The sequence below is a fragment of the Theropithecus gelada genome, chromosome X (assembly GCF_003255815.1).
Source record: "Theropithecus gelada isolate Dixy chromosome X, Tgel_1.0, whole genome shotgun sequence".
Classification (NCBI taxonomy): domain Eukaryota; kingdom Metazoa; phylum Chordata; class Mammalia; order Primates; family Cercopithecidae; genus Theropithecus; species Theropithecus gelada.
In genome coordinates this window covers 88,327,598-88,343,054 of record NC_037689.1, presented here as the reverse complement: position 1 = coordinate 88,343,054, position 15,457 = coordinate 88,327,598, and the positions used below count along the sequence as shown (strand labels likewise).

Sequence of the window (15,457 nt, the reverse complement as noted above, 5' to 3'; positions counted from 1 at the left end):
AGAATGAAACCACCCTGAAATAATAGCCTGCAAAATAACTAAATTCCTTAGAGTGCTTCTTCACATTTCTAGTTTGGAATATTGGCTTTAAGAATTTATTAGCTCTATGGCATTGGGAAAGAAGTAACTTCACCTCTCTAAGCCTTGTTTTTTTTTTCTCTCTCTCTCTCTTTTTTTAATGAGACTAATGATATCTGCCTATTTCTCAGGGATGTTTTTGAGATTTAAAGAAGATATGGTCAACACAGTGTGCTCTTTATAACCTCATTTAAATGTCATCTATTACTGTCAAATGGTAAGGCTTCTTCCATTCGGGTGTCCTTTCCTAATCTTGATATTTTCCTTCGATTTTCTTTTGCAGCAATCAATGGCTTTGTTTTTGGGAATTTACCAGAGCTGAACATGTGTGCACAGAGACGTGTGGCCTGGCACTTGTTTGGCATGGGCAATGAAGTTGATGTCCACACAGCATTTTTCCATGGACAGATGCTGACTACCCGTGGACACCACACTGATGTGGCTCAGATCTTTCCAGCCACCTTTGTGACTGCCGAGATGGTGCCCTGGGAACCTGGTACCTGGTTAGTTAGCTGTCAAGTGAACAGTCACTTTCGAGGTGAGATCCAAGATTTCTGACCCTTGGGTTGTAAGACAGAGGTACGATAATGGTCAAAGGAGGCTGGGCTTCTGGCCTGAAGCCATAGATAAGTCTTCCAGTTGAGGCATCTTGGGATAAAGGATAGCACACTAGATTAGAAGTCAGGGGACCCAGGTTTTTTTCCTGAATCTGCTGTGAAACTTGCTGGGTAACTTTGGGCACATTTCTCTGTGTTTAATCTTCCCCACCTTGAACATAAGATAGCTTGGGGATGAATAGGTAGACTTTTAATCAGCGTTTTGTTATTTGCTTAGAATTCTAAAGAATTAATGCCTGGAGACATTTTCAATATTGAACAGGGAGTAAAGGAGAGATTAATTAAAAGAGAGTAACATTTCTGTAGGAGATCATGGTGTATTGTGGGTACATAGTTACACTCTGGTTGGAACTCAATAGCAATAGGAGTGGAAGGTTTCATTTTCAAAGGGAGAAACATTAAAGTAATGTCATTGCAGAGCAATGTATTGAGGAGCATCAGATGCGTCAGAGGAGAGGAAGAGCATATGAGGCAATGGAAAGAATAGTAGATACGTGATTAGGTTTGAATTGTAGTCTCAGGTTTGTGAAAAACTTTATATGACTTTAGACAGGTGCCTTTCCATATCTAGGTCACATTTGCCACATCTGTAAAATGGGAAAGTTTGTCTAAATAGCCTCTTAAATCCTATTCAGCTTTCATTTTCTAGAATTATTTGATTTATGGTAAATTAGAATGGGTGTCACAAAAATGACATGCGAGTTCTTGAAGTGGATTTGAGTAGGTTAGGAGTCGTAGACTAATAGGATAATAAATCTTAGGTGTTAGGTTTGACACAATAGGGGCCAGTTACATGTGCTCCATTATCCAGGGTATGTCTTAGCCCCAAAGCTTCTTAGGTAAGAGACTATAAATATGAATTGGGGTTAGAGAGGCAGCATGATAGTGGAATAAGCATGGACCTTACAGACAGACATGCCTGGATTCAAATCCTGGTTCTATCACTTGTTTAGCCACCTTTGATAAATCATGTCACTTCTCTGAGCCTCTTAATAGCAGTAGTGATGTATAAAATTGTAATGAGGTTTTAGAGTAAAAATGTGATTTTGAGTCTTAGAGAATAGGGGGATGATGTAACCAAGATAGTAGATATAAGAAAATAAAATGAACACTTAAGATCTGTAGTTGAAAGATGGGAATTTAAGTCTCAACTCCACCTCTGACTAGCTGTGCAACCTTGGCAAGTTATTTAACCTGTCTGACCTTTAGTTTTCTTCATCTGCAAAAGGGGACATTAAAAGTGTATTTCATACAATGGTTGTAAAGATTGATAGGGGTAACATATGTACTCCCTGGGACTGAAATTTTAAAAAATATGTAAAACACCTGACACAGAACCTACCTAACATAATACATGTTGAAGAAAAAGAATATTTTTTCCACTCCCTTCATCATACCTCAGGTTTCTAATTTACAGATTTCAAATCTCCCTGGGATGTTGTGGGACTCTAATAAAATAATATACTAAGTGACCTCTATAAGTTGCTAAGCCAATATAAGACAGTACTATCCATTGCCATTATGACCCAATGTAGTATATTCCACATTTGAAAACACTACTTAGAATCTACATTTTCCTTACAGTCCCAAGTCTGAAGCTTTATCTCCACTGATAGAAGATGTTCTATTATTTTGGGAGCTTCCCAATTTATAAATAATTAACCCCTATTTTAAATTTGATGCTCCTACCAGCCGCATGAGGTAGACTTTCCTATTCTCTCCTTTGGCAAAAGAGGGAAGCTCAGATTGAGGAAGTGACTTGCCTAAGGTCCTATAGATAGTGCTTAAAGCTTGGGCTTGAACTCGTTTCCTTACTTCCGTCTCTGTGATGTTGCTACAATGTGAGTCTATATTCAGAGGCAGGAATGAAGATCTAGTAAATGCATCAGTGGTGGTATAAGCAAGTGGAGGTACTTGAATTCTAACCTGGACTCTCTCTCTCAGTCAGGCATTTTAAGAGTGAGAGAAAGTGGCCCTTTTTGGAGCAGGAGTAGAGATTAGTGGAGGGTGGGAGGAGGAAACACTCACAGAAGGAGGAAGGTGAGTCCTCTGCGTTAAAATCCTATTGGATAGAATGGGGTCAGCCATAATGTTCTTCCTTCAGATGGCATGCAGGCACTCTACAACGTCAAGTCTTGCTCCATGGCCCATCCTGTGGACCTGCTCACAGGCAAAGTTCGACAGTACTTCATTGAAGCCCATGAGATTCAATGGAACTATGGCCCGATGGGGCATGATGGGAGTACTGGGAAGAATTTGAGAGAGCCAGGCAGGTAAGAGGCAATGGGATCCCTCTCTACTTCTGGGTCCAACTCCAAACACTTACTATCTTTCTTCTAGAAATCTCTCACTTTACTCGGGGATCGAAATCATTGTCTGACTGGGATTACATGAACCAACTGTTAGCCAAGTTCTTGTGGCCCCTGGAGAGCTTGCTCTTGGGGAGATACAGGTAACAAAGCTTTTTGTGGGATTATTCCATATCCCCACAAAGAGTCCAAGCAGAGTTTGAAGTTGGTCCTACTATAATTCCTGGCCATTTTCATAAAGGAAAGTCCAGGTGGGACCAGTTCTTGTATCAGTTGAAATAGCTGTTTTTCCAGGTTTCTTCACTTTACCCATTATTTACCTCCTTGCTCCTTCATTTATTTTCTATAGTCTGAATGAGGCGTTTGAGCAGGAGTATAAAAAGCACTCTGAGGAATGTAGGAAGAGAGGCAACCTGCTTTTTGGCTATCACATGCCCATTCTTTTCAAGGAATTTCTCCAAGTTCTCCTGCCTCATTCATGATCCAGATGTGGGCAAGAAAGAGTAGGAGGTTAGTGCCCTACTCAGTTGCTGGGTCTTAAGTCATACCACTCACTGGGCAATTGATGATGATAGGTCTTCCACAGAGGAGGTGCTTGATAGACAACTAAGAGAGGGGTTGGGAGAAGGTCCTTCATGGTTATACTTCTAGCAGGAAATAATAGAGTAAATCTGGAGAAAACTTAGGAAAGTTGGTGTTTGAGTCTCAGCATGGATTCCAGGATTTAGAACTGGGCTTATTAACATAGTGGGCTTTCATTTTGGAGTGAAAGGATTATTAATGCCTAAGGATGATTAACGACAGATGTAGACTATGAATCTCTGAGGGGCAGAACTGGTCCCAGTGCCTGGAAATTATAAGCAAGAATATTCCAATTTACGCTAAAATAGAATTCCAATAATTTAAAATACCCAACAGTAAGGGAGATTGTCTCCTCTGGATATGAGTTTCCTATTTTTGGAAAGGCTCAAGCAGAAGCTGTATATAACTTTCTAGTGGTGTCGCCAAAGAAGGTATCTTCACTGGTGGGAGTTAACTTAGATGAGCTCTGAAGTCCTTCCTAAACATAAAGATTCATAACTTGATGAGACTAAGGGTGAGATGGGAGTCTATTTGATACCAAATGAAATCGTATCATATTTTCCTTTTTATACATCAGTATCTCAGATAAGTTTTTCCAGAAGAGCTCCAGCCGAATTGGGGGCACTTACTGGAAAGTGCGATATGAAGCCTTTCAAGATGAGACATTCCAAGAGAAGATGCAGTTGGAGGAAGATAGGCATCTTGGAATCCTGGGTGAGGAATTTTTTAATTCTGAAATTCATTTACTAGAGCCAGATAATTGAATTGAGGAAGACTTTGAAGCTGAGGCCTGGACATCACTTAGGAGCACGGTATAGACTAGTATCTCCCAAAGTGAGTCTTATGAGACGATTGTTTTGTGAAAAAGGGTTATGAGTCTGAATGTGTTTGTAAAATCACTAAATTAAGCAGTTAAATTGTGCTTTTTATGCTACAGGATTTCTAAGAGCCTTAGGTTTATTTTTGTTTATCATGAATCTCCACTTTTTTTCAGTGAATGTCTTCCAATACCAGTGATGTACAGTAAACACTTTTAGAATTCCTTGTCTAAAAATATTCCTAAAGGGCTACATGAGGAATTAAGACTGTATATGTTCTCAGCAATCTGGGGACAGTAGCAGATTGGCATGACATACAGACATACTTGAAATAGGAGGAATGCGAAATAGGCTTAGTGTCTGAACTCGAAGAAGGTATCTAGAAGGGCTAAACCACGGTTAGATGTGGGTTAGTAACATGATGGAACCAGAAAATAAAATAGGCCAGATGGAAAAAACTTGAGAAATTAATATAATGGACCATACTTGGGATAGGTGTGTGCCAGTTGATTCTAGATCTGATAATGGACAATAGATCTTACAGCAGCTGGATAGGCAGATATAATGAGGAGACATCCACCACAGGAAAGAGAGATGGTGGTCAGCGTGAAGCAATTGTCATTGGCTGGACTTCAGTATGAGTGCCCAGTCTTTGAGAAGAGGTGAAACATTAGATGTGGAAATTGAATAGGAAACCAAGGTAGAAACTCTGACCAAGGGTTAGAGCCAGAATAGGTGCCCAGTTTTGGTACTTTTGGTCTGCTTCAAAGGTGACCTAAGCTAGATTATATGTGGCGGGTAGTGAAGTTCAGAAGAGTCCAGGAGTTGTGGCTAGATTACCTAGCCCAGTGCCTGAATAGAAGATATAATAATTCTCTTTGCTCAGAATTGGTTTCAGATTGAGGCGAGCACAGATCTTAGATAGGCCCACCAAGAGATGTAGCTATGGGATCTGGGACAATAAAGTAAGTGAAAATTAGATTGGAGCTGGCAGTGGGATGAGAGAAATTCCTGGCCTCTGGTCCTGGCTGAATGGCTAATCAACCATTTAAATTTGCGTAGGTAAATTCCACCTCTCTCAGCTGAAATTTTCTCATCTGTAAATTGGAGTTAATAATTCCTGCCCTATATGCCTTAAAATGATGTTTGAGAATCAAAATAAGATAATGGGTTTTCCAGTGTTTTCTGTAACTGTAAATTGCAGTACACTTGAAAGGGATTATTCTTATTATTACAAAGAAAAGAGTTTTTTATTTTCTTCTTCACTTTCACTTTCCTTTTCTTTCCCTCCTTCTTCTTCCATTTCCTTCCTCCCTGTTTATCCCTTTCGTCATTCTCATTATCTCTCCTTCCCATTTTCCAGGGCCAGTGATCCGGGCTGAGGTGGGTGACACCATTCAGGTGGTCTTCTACAATCGTGCCTCCCAGCCATTCAGCATGCAGCCCCATGGGGTCTTTTATGAGAAAGACTATGAAGGCACTGTGTACAATGATGGTGAGTCAACAGGGTTTCTAGTAAATGTGGGCTCTAGGTGGTACCAGATGTCTCTAGAAAACAAATAAATGGGGGATGGGGAGGACGAAGTAGGCAGAAATAGTTCCCTTATGTGGATGTTGTTGAATGAATGAAAAATATAATAGTAAAACAGAGCTAGGCTTCAATAATAAGATAAAATTTCTTTTAAATATATCCTAATTCTAAACATAAGTGTATTATAGGACTCTGAAAAGCAGACAATTACAAAGTAAATAAACATCATTTATAGACAGTTATATAAATTTTGATATACCTTTAAATATTTTTATGTGTTTATACAAGTCTGTATATAGAGATATGTGATCATATGGTTTATACAGTTTCGCATCCTACTATCCTCACTTACCATTGTATTGTGTTTGTTTTTCCATGCCATTATAATGCTACAAACATTTTGATGACTATATAACATTTTATCTCAAGGATTTGTCATAATTTATTTACTTTTTCCTCTATTGCTTGGACATGTAGGTTTTATCAGTATTTTTGAATATTGTAAGTCAGGTTGCAATGAATGAATGCATATATCTTAGCTTGCATTTTGGATTACTGTATCAGGAGAGAATCTTAGAAGTGAGAGTATTGTGTAATTAATTTTTAACTTTATCTGAGAATATTAATGCATGCTAATTCTAGCTAAAATATAAAATAAAAACTGAAAGCATAAAGAGCAAAGTTGCAGACAAATCTAGAATGAACATTCTATAAGGCAACTGGTCTAGTCTCTTCAAGAAGTCAATACCATCAATAGGGGGATTAGAGACATAACAAATGGAATGTGCAAATTTTGATTGATTCTGCTTGTAAAAATAGCTTCAGGAGACATTTTGGAGATGATTGCAAAATTCTTGATATAGACTGGATATTAGATGTTATTAGGGAATTTTCTTAGGTGGAATAATGGCATTATAGTGACATAGGAGATGCTTGCTAATATCATGATGCTTGCATTCTACTTCCAAATGATTCAACAAAAGCAAACCAACAAAAACTGTGTATGTGTGTGTAGATGTACATATACATAGATTGGATAAAGATGGCAAAATGTTAGCAATAGATTCTAGGTGACAGGGTGATCATTGCACTGTTTTTTAAAGTTTTCTGTGTATTCAAAAATTTGAAGAGTAAGAAATAATGAATGAATAAGAAAAGATAGGTTAAAACCATCCTAAATTATAGCCCCTTGTTATAAGCCATACTACAAATATCCTTCCATATGTTTCTTTGAACATTTTTATAAACCTTTCTTCAGAATATGTTTTTAAGATGAGGAATTGCTATATCAGAGGATATGTACATTAAAATTTTTGGTACCTACACCCAAATTACTCTCTGGAAAGATTTGCAGCCCTATCAGTTTAGAGTTCCATTAGCAGTACCTGAGGAGGGCTCCTTTTCTGACAACCTCATCAGCGATGGGGAAATCTTTTCAATATTGTCGAAATGGCAGTCTTCTAGGCAAATGACAACATCAACAAAACTCACTGTTGATTTGATTTATGTTTGTTTGATTATTTTATGTTGAACATTCAGTATTTATTGCTTATACTAGTCTACTTGTGGATATGAACCTTTTAAATAACTAGCTTTGTCTACACTTTTGTCTACATTTTTTTTTCAAATTTTGTCTACATTTTTTCCAAAAGTGTTATTCCCTTTTACATTTACACTCTTTATAGATGAGTGAGTAGGGCAGTTGCCATCTAAACCACTTCTTACCATCATGCATTATTACAATTTGTAAAATCTTTGCTAAATTAATTTGTAAAAAAGTTATCTAGCTATTTTCAATTGTACTTCTTTAATTACTGATGGCGTGAAAATTTGAAGAAAGTCTGTGCATTGCTTGACCATGTCTTGTGTCCATTTAGAAATTACAGCCTTAGTGTTTTTTATATATATATATGTGTATATATATACATACATACATAACATATACACACCCACATGTACATAATACATGTTAAAATAAAAAAATATTAAATAATCAGAGCTGTTCAAAGATGACATGGGCTATAATGGCAGGTAGTGAGTTCCTCATCACTGGAGAGTTTTAAGCAGAAGTAGGGATGTAAGAGCAGATTAATATATGTTTTCAAGTGAGAGATGTTCCAAATAAGACTTAAAGTCCCTTTTAGTCCCAAGGTCCTATGATTTTGGAAAACTGAAACATAGGGAAGATTAAATTGCTGCATTTCATATAGCAAGTAGTGGCAGAACGAGAAAATAAACTCATCTCTTGACTCCTTGACCAGAGTTCTCCTCAATATTCAATATTCCATGTTGGTGCTACTGCTGCTCCAAAATGCCTTTGTAGTTCATAATCTTTATTTCACTGTTTGGAGCTGATGATTCTCATTCTAGTCAATCTAAGTAATTAGTCCCATATTTTCCCTACAGGCTCATCTCACCCTGGCTTGGTTGCCAAGCCCTTTGAGAAAGTAACATACCGCTGGACAGTCCCCCCGCATGCCGGTCCCGCTGCTCAGGATCCTGCTTGTCTCACCTGGATGTACTTCTCTGCCGCAGATCCCATAAAAGACACAAATTCTGGCCTGGTGGGCCCACTGCTTGTGTGCAGGGCTGGTGCCTTGGGTGCAGATGGCAAGCAGGTATTGTCGGGGTTATCTGGCTAGGAAGCCTGCTGGGAGAAGGATGAAGCTGGGTTGCTGGATAGGAGTTAAGCATGGAACTGGGTTCTAAAGTTTATGGAATAGAGGAAAAATAATCAAGCTGGTCCATCAGAAATTAATAGTTGGTGACCTCATGCTATCTTGCATGTTATTTTTTGTACTGACAAATATATATCTTCTTTAGCCTTGCAGATAATTCACGATATCCTTTCATCATCTCCTTCTTTCCTCCCTCCTTCCTTCCCTCCTTCCCTCCCTTCCTCTCCCTCTCCTACTCCCTCTCCCTCTCACTCACCTTGGTGGCCCCTAAACCTTGCTCCTGATTGGTAAATCTGCTTTAATGTTTGCTTGTCTTCTTTTGTATTCAGCCCACGATTTCCAGCTGTATAACACTGGTTGAGCTACTTCTCTTCGACTCCATTTCCTCATTTGTAAAAATGGCATAACAATGGGAGAAGACACCTTGGGTTTCTGTGAAGATTAATTAAAATAATCCATATAAAGTGCTTAGCACAGGGTCTGGCACGTAGTAAGCACTCAGTAAATGTTAGTGGTAACAATAATTAATACTGATATTACTTATCTTTTATTTTCTGGTTTTCCCCCAAGATGCCCCCCTGCTTTTCTAGCCACCTCCCCTCATTCCTCTCCCCAGGTGATTCCCAGCTCTCTTCTTTTACACTCTATACCTCTTATGTCTTATCCTATGCTCCTTCCCTGCCCACTTTCATACGTTCTTCCCTGTCAGGCTTGTCCTTTTATTCTGATCTTCTTCTCTCATCTGCAATTTGAGGTTACCTAAGGAAAAACTGCTGCAGCTCTGGATAGGAGGTATGGGCTCAAAATGGGAAAAGGAAATGGGAAAGAATCTGGCATCCCTTGATCTGTAACGACACAGTCCACAACTGCTGAAACCATTGTTATTTTTCCCTCTACTTTCTTCTATTGGGCCTGCAGAAAGGGGTGGATAAAGAATTCTTTCTTCTCTTCACTGTGTTGGATGAGAACAAGAGCTGGTACAGCAATGCCAATCAAGCAGCTGCTATGTTGGATTTCCGACTGCTTTCAGAGGATATTGAGGGCTTCCAAGACTCCAATCGGATGCATGGTATTGGGAGTACTTTTGCCCTGGGCTAAATTGAGGGGTCCCAAGTAAAATCTAACTTTAACCGTAATCATGACCAATCCTGAAAACACTGATTTTGTTGGTCATCTCTGTCCAAGAGGCGAGATAGATTGAGAGGTTAAACCAAACACAACAGATCTTATACTTAGTACCTCTGGGTGCTGTGTCCTGTGTTACACAGTATGGGGGACACTGGAAGAAAGTACTGCAAAATGAGGATTGTGCACAAGAAATCTACAAGGGATTGTGAAGAATAAGCCAGATGATACCTTTCCAATCTTATCTCCCTCTTCCTTATATTTTAGTACCTTTGCTCCCCCACCCCATACTCCAGCCAACTGGGGCTATTTTTCTTTGTGAACATGCTGATGTCATGCTTTTGCAGTGCTATTCCCTTCACTTGAAATGCTCCATCTCTTGGTTCCCATTACTAGTTAGTTTCATCATTTGGAAAAAGTAAAACTGTCTCATGAGCAAAGTTCATTCCAGTTAGAATTTACTGAGTGCCTAATTGGTACTAGGTAATGTGCTAGGTGCTCAGGCAGTCACATAGATATAGAAAAAAAATGACATGCTTCCTGTTATGTCAATCCAGTGCAGGAAATAGATTTGTAAGTAAATCACCAGAAAGTATATCAATTACATTCCACGGCAACTGATACTGCAGAATTTTGTGGGATAAAAGTTTCATGGATCAAAGAGAGAGTTATAACTGATTTACAGAGGATATCTGAACAAAGATACGATGGGTAAGTGGTAGGATGCCATAGAAAGAGACCATAAGGGAAGTTTATTCCAGAAAGAGGAAACTATGTGAAAAGTCAACAGGTATTGTCAAAGCACCTACAATGTTTAAAGTTTCGGTAATGCAGAGAAAAATAGAGCTCATAGATAAGGACAATGGTGTGTGTGTGTGTGTGTGTGTGTGTGTGTGTGTGTGTGTAAGAGGATGGGAGGACGGATTTCAGGTAGGAGTACCAGAGAGGAGGCTATTGTAGGAGTTCAGGCCAGGGAGGATGAGGGCCAGAACTAGGGCAGTAGCAGTGAAGATGAAGAGGAGGAAACAGGTTGAGAGCTGAAGATGGAATTTTCAGATCCCCAACACATTATGGAGGGGTGGAAAATGAGATCAATGTAGAAAAGGAACAATCAGAGTAGTTGTAAAGGGACCAGAAAGTATGTTGCCACAGAAACCAAGGAAGGAGAGTTTCAAGAAATAAGGAATAGGAGAGATTGGTGTGTGTGTGTGTGTGTGTGTGTGTGTGTGTGTGTGTGTGTGTGGTAGTGGTTCAATGTTGTCAGGATGTGGATCATGGTGGAGGTGAGGCAAGAAAGGACAGTTGAGTGCGCATCCCAAAGACACAGATAATCACGAGTAGAGTTAAAGTGGATTAGAGAAGAAGGCAGAGGTATTGAGGATGACTCAGCAGTTTCAAGTTGTGTGAAACCATAGTACATAGCTGATGCCATGCTGCTGGCCAATGCTGGAGTAGTCTGGTCTCATCTCCCCATCTTGTCTTGTGTTTTTGTTTTCCAGCCATTAATGGGTTTCTGTTCTCCAACCTGCCCAGGCTGGACATGTGCAAGGGTGACACAGTGGCCTGGCACCTGCTCGGCCTGGGCACAGAGACTGATGTGCACGGAGTCATGTTCCAGGGCAACACTGTGCAGCTTCAGGGCATGAGGAAGGGTGCAGCCATGCTCTTTCCTCATACCTTTGTCATGGCCATCATGCAGCCTGACAACCTTGGTAAGTGCCTTAGCGGCTGGCCCTAGAAGCTTTATTGGGTATAGGGCCAGGAATGGGGTCGGGACGAGGGAGGGATGGTGAAGAGAAAAGAAGAGGCATGCTGACGGTTCTAGGAAGTTTTTAAAAACACTTTTGTCTTTTTCTTCTTCAATGTGCTCTCCATGTTCTGGTTACTTGGGTTCCCTACTCAGCTGCAGGCAGAATAGAGTTAGTAGAAGGTAGACGAAGCTCTTTTCTGGAACAACAGAAGGGAAGTTGGGATGTTGATCAGCTTTAGTGCAGTTCTTACATGGCAGGGAGTGGACTTGACCACATAGAGATTTTTTAGATATAGTACTTTTATTGGGAGGAAGGTAAATAAAATGCACTTATAAGTGCTATCAAATTGATACTCTGAGGATTTCTACAGACTTTTGCATTTCTGGTCCCTCCCTCTCTCTCTTTCTCCCCGTGACACACCCCTCCTCCCCTGCTGCTCCCGGCCACCCCGTTGTGTGTGTTTGTATGTGTGTGTGGTGATGTAACAATTTCAGCCTGGAAATCAGAACACAGGAGCCCTAGTTCAGGCTCTTTCATTAACTTGCTGTGAACTTTGGTCTAATTACTTCCTTTCTCTCTAGATAGATTTCTTCCTTCCTTGATTCTTTCCTTTCTGCCTTCCTTCCTTCTGTCCTTTTGTCCTCCCTCCATCTCTCCTTCCCTCCATATCCTTTTTCTTCCTTTTATGAAGATGTTTGACTATAACGTTTCTTCAGATTCTAGGTATTTCTAGCATTTCATAATGGAGCAGTTATCTTTTCTTTTGTCCCTATGGTGTATTTTTTTTTCCAGCCATTAGATGACAATAGTGTTTGTAAGAACAACCTGTCAGCTCCACACAGTTCCTATTAAACTTTTGTTTTACTCCTGTAAATTCCATGCATATTTTGGGGCAAAAACATCCTCAAACAAGTGTCTTCAACACTTTAATAAATTTAACCTAGTCCTGAGTTTGACAAACACTTGACATAAAGCTGGTCTCTTCAGAAATAGAAAGGACAGTTTGGAGGCTATTGTAGTTTTCTCGTGAGAGAAGCTTGTGGCTTGGACTAGGGAAGAGGCAGTGGAAATGAAAAAATAATTTTGAAGGAATTGCTGATAGGATTTACTGATGCAATAGATAAGGGTGGTAAGGGAAATAAAAGAAGTAGATGTGGAAAGAAATGAACAGACCCTTTCTTTCAAGGTGTTTACAAACTAGTAGAAGGGATCATTTTAAAAGAGAGGGGCACTTAGCCCTTTAACATATGCTTTAGATATAAAATGCATTAGGGGTGGAGAAGCGAAGAATGCAGAACTCTGTTTGGGCCAAAATAGTCAGGGAGGGCTTTCTGGAAAAGAAACATGAATTGGGTCTTGGATAATGAGTGGACTCTCATTGATACTTGGGGGTTGGGTGGACAGGTAAGTTCCACAAAGAGGGTGGCAAAATGAATGAAGATTTCAAGGTAGGAATGAATGAAATGTGTGAGAGAAGCAGTCAGAGTTCCGTGTAGTTGGAGTGATAGTTGAATTTGAGACAATGTGTGGGAAGTAGAACTGGATAGGTAGTTTGGGGCCAACTCATAGAAGGCTTTGAAAGCCAGGAAGAAGAGTTTGTAGTGATGGAATAAGCACTGAGCAGCAAAGTAAGGAAACGATGAGAGTAATGTTCTACGAAAGTTAGCTTCTTTGATCGACGTTGAGTTTGAGTATCCTTGAGGTAGAAATTTGGAGCTTAAGATCCGGTCGCGGCAACTCCACAACACAGACATTTAAGACTGTTACCTGCACATTCCATTGTAAAAAAAGAGTGAAGGACCTTCTAAAGCTGTCTTAGGTAAGCATCCCTCTGCAATCAAGACGTTCTCTTTTTTTTTTAGCTAACTATTAAATTCTATTTTATTTCTTTGGTACTTGGTGGGAAACAACTCATCATTGTTTTTCTTGGAATAAGTATTATTATAGCTATATTTACTTATTTATAGCATCACTTAACTGAGCATTGAATATGTTCTATACTAAGCACTGTTCACAAATTATTGGGTTTAGTTGTAAAACAACCAAATAAAGTAAAATAATCCTCATTTTACTGATGAGGGAACTGAAAAACACAGAGGCTTAGCAATTGCCACAAGGTTTTATGTGTGTATATATATATACACACACACATATATTATATATGTATGTATATGATTTATATATAATAAATGAAATATAGGGTTACCAACCATGGCAGTTTGCCTAGTACTACGGGGTTTCTAGGAATATGGCACTTACAGTGCTAAAACTAGAAACACCCTGGAAGAAGTTGGTTATTCTAGTGTCTGAGTTTAGTTTTAATAAACCCAGTGTATGTAGCTTTGGAGCTGGAGCTCTTAACCTTTGAGCTCATTACTCTCAATAAACTTTTAATACTCTTTTATCTATATGTAGTTAAGACAAAAGCCTTATCTGAGTCTATCTGAGACTAATTATTTTCTACAGTATGCCTAGGGAAAGGCAGGAAATCCCCCAGGCACCACCCAGGGGTGTTCTGAGTCAGATTTTTCTCTCTGATCCTCCCTCAGGGACATTTGAGATTTATTGCCAGGCAGGCAGCCATCGAGAAGCAGGGATGAGGGCAATCTATAATGTCTCCCAGTGTCCTGGCCACCAAGCCACCCCTCGCCAACGCTACCAAGCTGCAAGAATCTACTATATCATGGCAGAAGAAGTAGAGTGGGACTATTGCCCTGACAGGAGCTGGGAATTGGAATGGCACAACCAGTCTGAGAAGGACAGGTAAGGCTTCAGAAATGGAGAGATTACACTTTTAGAAAAGTGTTTTGCAAATGAGAATACTGAAATTCTGAGATGAGGAGACTCTTATCTCAGGTCTCCTAATATGATACCAACAGATTTCGGAGACGGGGCTATAATGCAGCTCTTATGAATTCTAGCTCAGTGCCGCTTCTATATTGACATAGTGAGGGAATAAAGCTTGCCCACACTTTCACGCTCTTAATCTTTGTCTCTCTTCTTTCAGTTAACTGAAGTATTTACCCTGGGACTTAAATTTTACAGGATTTACTCAAGGGACTGAATGTCTCAAGCTCAGCTGCCCCTTGACAAAATGGCATTGCATTTATTAAGGTACAGACTAAGCTATGTAGCAGAAAATGTCTAAAACAGAGTGATTTAAATATGATAGAATTTTATTTCTTTTTCACATAATAATACAAATATGAGCAATTCAGGGCTGGCAGGTGAACCCTATCATCCTCAGCACTTGTTTTCCTTTCTGGGGCCAAGATGTCTGTTCCAGTTGTAGCTATTCCCAGCTATCATGAAGAAAGAAAGAAGTCTAGGGCAAGCAGCTTCGTTTATAAGGACACAGCATGGAAGTTGTATACATCACTTTTTTTAAAATTTATTTTTTATTATACTTTAAGTTCTAGGGCACTTGTGCACAACATGCAGGATTGTTACATATGTATACATGTGCCATGTTGGTGTGCTGCACCCATTAACTCGTCACTTACATTAGGTATATCTCCTAATGCTCTCCCTCCCCTCTCCCCCCAACCCACAAAAGGCCCCGGTGTGTGTGATGTTCCCCTTCCTGTATCCAAGTGTTCTCATTGTTCAGTTCCCACCTATGAGTGAGAACATGCGGTGTTTGGATTTCTGTTCTAGTGATAGTTTGCTGAGAATGATGGTTTCCAGCTGCATCCATGTCCCTACAAATGACATGAACTCATCCTTTTTTATGGCTGCATAGTATTCCATGGTGTATATGTGCCACATTTTCTTAATCCAGTCTGTCATTGATGGACATTTGGGTTGATTCCAAGTCTTTGCTATTGTGAATAGTGCCACAGTAAACATACGTGTGCATGTGTCTTTATTGCAGCATGATTTATAATCCTTTGGGTATATACCCAGTAATGGGATGGCTGGGTCAAATGGTATTTCTAGTTCTAGATCCTTGAGGAATTGCCACACTA

At 39.7% G+C, this 15,457-nt stretch overlaps 1 protein-coding gene across 4 annotated transcripts in view; it reads left to right on the top strand.

The window, feature by feature from the left end:
- Positions 1 to 15,457, top strand: part of HEPH (hephaestin) — a 100,063-nt gene that overhangs the window by 22,218 nt on the left and 62,388 nt on the right. For 3 of the 4 annotated variants that reach the window (XM_025373228.1, XM_025373231.1, XM_025373229.1), the window contains 8 exons: positions 362 to 616; positions 2,800 to 2,968; positions 4,164 to 4,300; positions 5,768 to 5,899; positions 8,342 to 8,553; positions 9,532 to 9,682; positions 11,238 to 11,450; positions 14,039 to 14,252. In XM_025373228.1, the coding sequence (XP_025229013.1) occupies positions 362 to 616; positions 2,800 to 2,968; positions 4,164 to 4,300; positions 5,768 to 5,899; positions 8,342 to 8,553; positions 9,532 to 9,682; positions 11,238 to 11,450; positions 14,039 to 14,252 (1,483 nt within the window). The remainder of the gene's footprint in view (positions 1 to 361; positions 617 to 2,799; positions 2,969 to 4,163; positions 4,301 to 5,767; positions 5,900 to 8,341; positions 8,554 to 9,531; positions 9,683 to 11,237; positions 11,451 to 14,038; positions 14,253 to 15,457) is intronic. The other variant, XM_025373230.1, reaches the window with a different exon arrangement.